Source organism: Lucilia sericata, unplaced genomic scaffold (genome assembly GCF_015586225.1).
Source record: "Lucilia sericata isolate MDLA Ls3-8-SP2 unplaced genomic scaffold, ASM1558622v1 Contig001020F_arrow, whole genome shotgun sequence".
NCBI classification, from domain to species: Eukaryota; Metazoa; Arthropoda; class Insecta; order Diptera; family Calliphoridae; genus Lucilia; species Lucilia sericata.
Genome location: NW_023995002.1, coordinates 114,400 through 121,737, shown reverse-complemented (window position 1 = coordinate 121,737; position 7,338 = coordinate 114,400). Strand labels below are relative to the sequence as shown.

Genomic DNA, 7,338 nt, shown 5'->3' with positions numbered 1-7,338 from the left:
CTCGCTCGCTCGCTCGCTCGCTCGCTCGCTCGCTCGCTCGCTCGCTCGCTCGCTCTCCTCTCGCTCGCTCGCTCGCTCGCTCGCTCGCTCGCTCGCTCGCTCGCTCGCTCGCTCGCTCGCTCGCTCGCTCGCTCGCTCGCTCCGTCCCTCCTTCCCGCTCCCTTCCCTCCCCGTCTTCCTTTCTCCTTCCGTCCTTTCCTTTCTCCCCGCCTCGGCCCCTGGTGCTCTTCTCCCCGCCCCTGTTGCCCTTTCTCCCTGGCCCGTCTCTCTTCCTTCTTTCCCCTTCGTCCCTTGCTTATCTGCACATATGTATATGTATATATGCAATCACACGATCTTATAAGGGATCATGTGTACATAAATTAGTTTATTATTATTTTTTCTATTCGCACGATAATTGGAAAAATGAATGACGTTGATGTGTTTTTCTGAATCTTCATGAACGCTCTTAGAGTGTGTGCGTGTGTTTTCGCGTAAAAGTACCTCATATGATCAGTTCGGGAGGAAAAAAATGATCATGCAATTATTATTAACGTTTTTTTTTGGTAGATATGTGTATTTCACTTAAAGGTGGTGGAGGTGTTTTCTTTAGAGAGTTTTTTTTATTTTTTTTGTTTATAATCTCAAGGAAATAAACTTGTATTAACGAGTTTTTTGATATACAGTAAAAGGGAAGAGAAATGTTATACATATGTATATGGATATTAAAAATCATATCTATTGGCGATTTTTAAATTTCAATGTATTTCAACGAAGTTACTAGTGATTTTAGGGTTCCGATATAAAAAACTTGATTTCACAGGCCAGCAAGATAGAGACTATTGAATAAGTTCGATATATATATAGATAGTCTAGTCTATAGTGTAGTCTATAGTCCAGTCAATAGTCTAGTCCATAGTCTATAGTCTAGTCTATAGTCTAGTCTATAGTCTAGTCTATAGTCTAGTCTATAGTCTAGTCTATAGTCTAGTCTATAGTCTAGTCTATAGTCTAGTCTATAGTCTAGTCTATAGTCTAGTCTATAGTCTAGTCTATAGTCTAGTCTATAGTCTAGTCTATAGTCTAGTCTATAGTCTAGTCTATAGTCTAGTCTATAGTCTAGTCTATAGTCTAGTCTATAGTCTAGTCTATAGTCTAGTCTATAGTCTAGTCTATAGTCTAGTCTATAGTCTAGTCTATAGTCTAGTCTATAGTCTAGTCTATAGTCTAGTCTATAGTCTAGTCTATAGTCTAGTCTATAGTCTAGTCTATAGTCTAGTCTATAGTCTAGTCTATAGTCTAGTCTATAGTCTAGTCTATAGTCTAGTCTATAGTCTAGTCTATAGTCTAGTCTATAGTCTAGTCTATAGTCTAGTCTATAGTCTAGTCTATAGTCTAGTCTATAGTCTAGTCTATAGTCTAGTCTATAGTCTAGTCTATAGTCTAGTCTATAGTCTAGTCTATAGTCTAGTCTATAGTCTAGTCTATAGTCTAGTCTATAGTCTAGTCTATAGTCTAGTCTATAGTCTAGTCTATAGTCTAGTCTATAGTCTAGTCTATAGTCTAGTCTATAGTCTAGTCTATAGTCTAGTCTATAGTCTAGTCTATAGTCTAGTCTATAGTCTAGTCTATAGTCTAGTCTATAGTCTAGTCTATAGTCTAGTCTATAGTCTAGTCTATAGTCTAGTCTATAGTCTAGTCTATAGTCTAGTCTATAGTCTAGTCTATAGTCTAGTCTATAGTCTAGTCTATAGTCTAGTCTATAGTCTAGTCTATAGTCTAGTCTATAGTCTAGTCTATAGTCTAGTCTATAGTCTAGTCTATAGTCTAGTCTATAGTCTAGTCTATAGTCTAGTCTATAGTCTAGTCTATAGTCTAGTCTATAGTCTAGTCTATAGTCTAGTCTATAGTCTAGTCTATAGTCTAGTCTATAGTCTAGTCTATAGTCTAGTCTATAGTCTAGTCTATAGTCTAGTCTATAGTCTAGTCTATAGTCTAGTCTATAGTCTAGTCTATAGTCTAGTCTATAGTCTAGTCTATAGTCTAGTCTATAGTCTAGTCTATAGTCTAGTCTATAGTCTAGTCTATAGTCTAGTCTATAGTCTAGTCTATAGTCTAGTCTATAGTCTAGTCTATAGTCTAGTCTATAGTCTAGTCTATAGTCTAGTCTATAGTCTAGTCTATAGTCTAGTCTATAGTCTAGTCTATAGTCTAGTCTATAGTCTAGTCTATAGTCTAGTCTATAGTCTAGTCTATAGTCTAGTCTATAGTCTAGTCTATAGTCTAGTCTATAGTCTAGTCTATAGTCTAGTCTATAGTCTAGTCTATAGTCTAGTCTATAGTCTAGTCTATAGTCTAGTCTATAGTCTAGTCTATAGTCTAGTCTATAGTCTAGTCTATAGTCTAGTCTATAGTCTAGTCTATAGTCTAGTCTATAGTATAGTTTATAGTCTAGTCTATAGTATAGTCTATAGTATAGTTTATAGTCTAGTCTATAGTCTAGTCTATAGTCTAGTCTATAGTCTAGTCTATAGTCTAGTCTATAGTCTAGTCTATAGTCTAGTCTATAGTCTAGTCTATAGTCTAGTCTAGTCTAGTCTATAGTCTAGTATATAGTCTAGTCTATAGTCTAGTATATAGTCTAGTCTATAGTCTAGTCTATAGTCTAGTCTATAGTCTAGTCTATAGTCTAGTCTATAGTCTAGTCTATAGTCTAGTCTATAGTCTAGTCTATAGTCTAGTCTATAGTCTAGTCTAGTCTATAGTCTAGTATATAGTCTAGTCTATAGTCTAGTCTATAGTCTAGTATATAGTCTAGTCTATAGTCTAGTCTATAGTCTAGTCTATAGTCTAGTCTATGTCAAAAAAAAGCTTATTCCAAAATTTTCGAAATATCTCGTTCCCTTTACGGTATACTTAACTCCTGCATTAATAATTTTCTGTATGAATTGTTTTGTCTACTACAAAAAACAAAAAAATTCAGAATACTACCAGCTCGAGAATTAAGCAAAATGAATAATCTACATTTGTTTGTTGTTGTTTCATTTGATCTTTGATGCCACACTGATGATGTTGATGCTATAATGAAGAACAGTTAGAACTTTTTTGATATTTTTTGTGAAAATATAAAAAAAAATTAAGAAAAAAAAAAAAATAGAATTCCAATGTGAACACTTCTAAGTACCAGCAAACCGACAAAAAAAATATTAGAAAAATATATACAAGTAGTATGTGTTAATATAATAAAAACGATTCAATGATGGCGAATAATGGAAAAATGTCTAATGCAAGAAAGGGATGGGAGTGGACCTGTTGTATATATATATAGTAGTACGAATGGATGGATGGTTTTGTGAGTTAATGTTGTTGCTGCTGATGATGATGATGAGATACTAAAGGAATGAATGTTTGAATTTTCTTTTTTTCAGAGAGGTCGGTAGGTAAATTGCAATCAACGAGAAATTCCACTACTTGAAACGAAACACAATTAACAACAAAAACCAAAATGTAATATTATAAATATACAAATTTTCAAAATTTTATATTTTAGTTTATTAATGAAACTCAAACGCAGTGGAAGTAGTAGTGGTGTGTGGTTTCTGGGGAAATCTTTAAATTTGTGGTGAAAAGTGGTGAAGTTTTTGCAAGAAAAAAGAGTTTTAAATTTCTAATTCGAAATTTAATATTGAGAAAAAAACAAAATGGTAAATTTTAAAAAAAATTTAATAAAATTTTTAAAGAAATTTTTAAAAAGTTATAATTTTTAAAAAAAAAAAAATGATTTTATTTTCATTATATAACAAATTTAAACATTAGGAAGATGATGAGAAAATGGATATAATGCGTAAAGCATTTCAAATGTTCGATACCCAAAAAACCGGTTTTATAGAATGTCTGCGTCTCAAGACCATACTCAACAGTATGGGTCAAATGTTTGAGGAAAGTGAACTGCAGGAATTAATCGATGAAAATGATCCCGAAGATACGGGTAAAGTTAACTTTGATGGCTTTTGTAATATAGCCGCCCATTTCCTAGAGGAAGAAGATGCTGAGGCCATACAAAAGGAATTGAAAGAAGCCTTTCGTTTGTATGATCGTGAGGGTAATGGTTATATTACCACTTCCACCCTTAAAGAAATCTTAGCTGCCTTAGATGATAAATTATCCTCAAGTGATTTGGATGGTATTATAGCCGAAATTGATACCGATGGTTCGGGCACTGTGGATTTTGATGGTATTTGGAAAATTTTTCATTATTTCCCTTCTCTTCTTAATAATTATTTTCTCTTTTTTTAGAATTTATGGAAATGATGACTGGCGATTAGTTATTTAAATTTAAAGAAAAATAAATTTTATTTGAAAATCAAAATTTCCTTAACAATATTTTTATTTGTTTCTTGTTTTTTTAATTATGTACAAAATTTGTCTACAAATAAATTATTTTAATTGTTAAATAAACAATACATAATTTACTTAAAAAAATAAATTTAAGAAAAACTAAAGAAACAACATTTTTGGTTAAAGTGGATTTTTAGTCATTAATAATTTGTCTAAATTCTTTGCGTTTACCCCCCAAGTATTGAGTAATTTATGATTTTCTTAAATTATTTAACAGTAAATAACACTGGCCAACAGAAATTTAAAAAAAACAAGGTTACGACGAATCTTAACTTTCCTTTAGCTATAACACGTCGAATATTTTTCGAAATTTTGAATGCTTAAATAATAAACAATAAATGGGTCGATCCTTAAAAAATATTACGGAAAGATTTGTATGACCGATCGGGAAAAAAAATTTGCTGGAGCTTTTCTATGCATTCAAAACAGAATTAGAATTAAATGCCGATATCATTATTACATTCAAGAGTTATTTACTATTAAAAGATCGCACCAATCCCGGAAAAATGTTCGCAGAATGATTTGTTTCAATACAAAACATATTTGTGTAGAATTTTATACCGATATCAAAAAATTTTATTTATTTAATTGATTTTCGAATGTGGACCTTATATGGGAGCAATGGTCAATTATGGGCCGATCCTGGTAATACGATTTCTATTGATATTACATTTATATATACAAAATTTATCACATGTTAACAAGGTATGTTCATTTAATCGATTTTTGCAAGCGGACCTTATATGGTAGCTATGATCGTTTATCCAGGTCCGATCCAGGTTTTACTTGATAATACGTTTACTTTTAATATTAGATTAACTAAAGGAAGTTATTACTAAAACTATAGTCTAGTCTATAGCCTAGTCTATAGTCTAATCTATAGTCTAGTCTATAGTCTAGTCTATAGTCTAGTCTATAGTCTAGTCTATAGTCTAGTCTATAGTCTAATCTATAGTCTAGTCTATAGTCTAGTCTATAGTCTAGTCTATAGTCTAATCTATAGTCTAGTCTATAGTCTAGTCTATAGTCTAGTCTATAGTCTAGTCTATAGTCTAGTCTATAGTCTAGTCTATAGTCTAGTCTATAGTCTAGTCTATAGTCTAGTCTATAGTCTAGTCTATAGTCTAGTCTATAGTCTAGTCTATAGTCTAGTCTATAGTCTAGTCTATAGTCTAGTCTATAGTCTAGTCTATAGTCTAGTCTATAGTCTAGTCTATAGTCTAGTCTATAGTCTAGTCTATAGTCTAGTCTATAGTCTAGTCTATAGTCTAGTCTATAGTCTAGTCTATAGTCTAGTCTATAGTCTAGTCTATAGTCTAGTCTATAGTCTAGCCTATAGTCTAGTCTATAGTCTAGTCTATAGTCTAGTCTATAGTCTAGTCTATAGTCTAGTCTATAGTCTAGTCTAGTCTAGTCTAGTCTAGTCTAGTCTAGTCTAGTCTATAGTCAGTCTATTAGTCTAGTCTATAGTTCTAGTCCTATAGTCTAGTCTCTAGTCTAGTCTATAGTCTAGTCTATAGTCTAGTCTATGTCTAGTCTGTCTAGTCTAGTCTAGTCTAGTCTATAGTCTAGTCTATAGTCTAGTCTATAGTCTAGTCTATATGTCTAGTTCTAGATTCTGAGTCTATAGTCTAGTCTATAGTCTAGTCTATGTCTAGTCTAATAGTCTAGTCTCTAGTCTAGTCTATAGGCTAGTTAGTCTATAGTCTAGTCTATAGTCTAGTCTATAGTTAGTCTAGTCTATAGTCTAAGTCTAGTTATAGTCTAGTCTATAGTCTAGTCTATAGTCTAGTCTATAGTCTAAGTCTATAGTCTGAGTCTATAGTTTACTAGTCTATAGTCTAGTCTATAGTCTAGTCTCTAGCTTTAGTCTATAGTCTCGTCTATAGTCTAGTCTATAGTCTAATAGTCTATAGTCTAGTCTCTTAGTCTAGTCTATAGTCTAGCTCTAGTAGTCTTAGTCTAGTTAAGTCTAGTCTATAGTCTAGTCTATAGTCTAGTCTATAGTCTAGTCTATAGTCTAGTCTATAGTCTAGTCTATAGTCTAGTCTATAGTCTAGTCTATAGTCTAGTCTATAGTCTAGTCTATAGTCTAGTCTATAGTCTAGTCTATAGTCTAGTCTATAGTCTAGTCTATAGTCTAGTCTATAGTCTAGTCTATAGTCTAGTCTATAGTCTAGTCTATAGTCTAGTCTATAGTCTAGTCTATAGTCTAGTCTATAGTCTAGTCTATAGTCTAGTCTATAGTCTAGTCTATAGTCTAGTCTATAGTCTAGTCTATAGTCTAGTCTATAGTCTAGTCTAAGTCTAGTCTATAGTCTAGTCTATAGTCTAGTCTATAGTCTAGTCTATATTCTAGTCTATAGTCTAGTCTATAGTCTAGTCTATAGTCTAGTCTATAGTCTAGTCTATAGTCTAGTCTATAGTCTAGTCTATAGTCTAGTCTATAGTCTAGTCTATAGTCTAGTCTATAGTCTAGTCTATAGTCTAGTCTATAGTCTAGTCTATAGTCTAGTCTATAGTCTAGTCTATAGTCTAGTCTAGTCTAGTCTAGTCTAGTCTAGTCTAGTCTAGTCTAGTCTATAGTCTAGTCTAGTCTATAGTCTAGTTTATAGTCTGGTCTACTTTATAGTCTTGTCTGATAGAAATTATGACAGGGAACGCCGTTTGTGAATTTGGCAAATATTTTGTTCTCTGGGTTTAAAATTTGTTAGCCCGTGTAATCTACAGAATTTAAATTTACTCAGTTATGTATATCAAATAATGTATAAGGAAATAATAGGTGGTTAGTTTGAAAATTATATGAAATTTTGCAAAAATTTATTACACAAAGCTATTTTCATATTAAAATCTTTATTTAAATTTATTAAAATTGTTATAAAATTTTTATTTTTCCAAAAAAAATGTTTCACAACAATTTCTTCTTATTAATCTAGACAAAAGAAAGTATAGCTTAAAATG

At 32.2% G+C, this 7,338-nt stretch overlaps 1 protein-coding gene across 1 annotated transcript; it reads left to right on the top strand.

Moving 5' to 3' along the window:
* The first annotated feature begins 3,501 nt into the window (after positions 1 to 3,501).
* Positions 3,502 to 4,348, top strand: LOC119609622 (troponin C). The gene is made up of 3 exons (XM_037964466.1): positions 3,502 to 3,683; positions 3,796 to 4,213; positions 4,276 to 4,348. Exons 1-3 carry the CDS (start codon positions 3,681 to 3,683, stop codon positions 4,302 to 4,304), a joined length of 450 nt encoding a protein of 149 aa, XP_037820394.1. The 5' UTR covers positions 3,502 to 3,680; the 3' UTR covers positions 4,305 to 4,348.
* Positions 4,349 to 7,338: the final 2,990 nt, after the last annotated feature.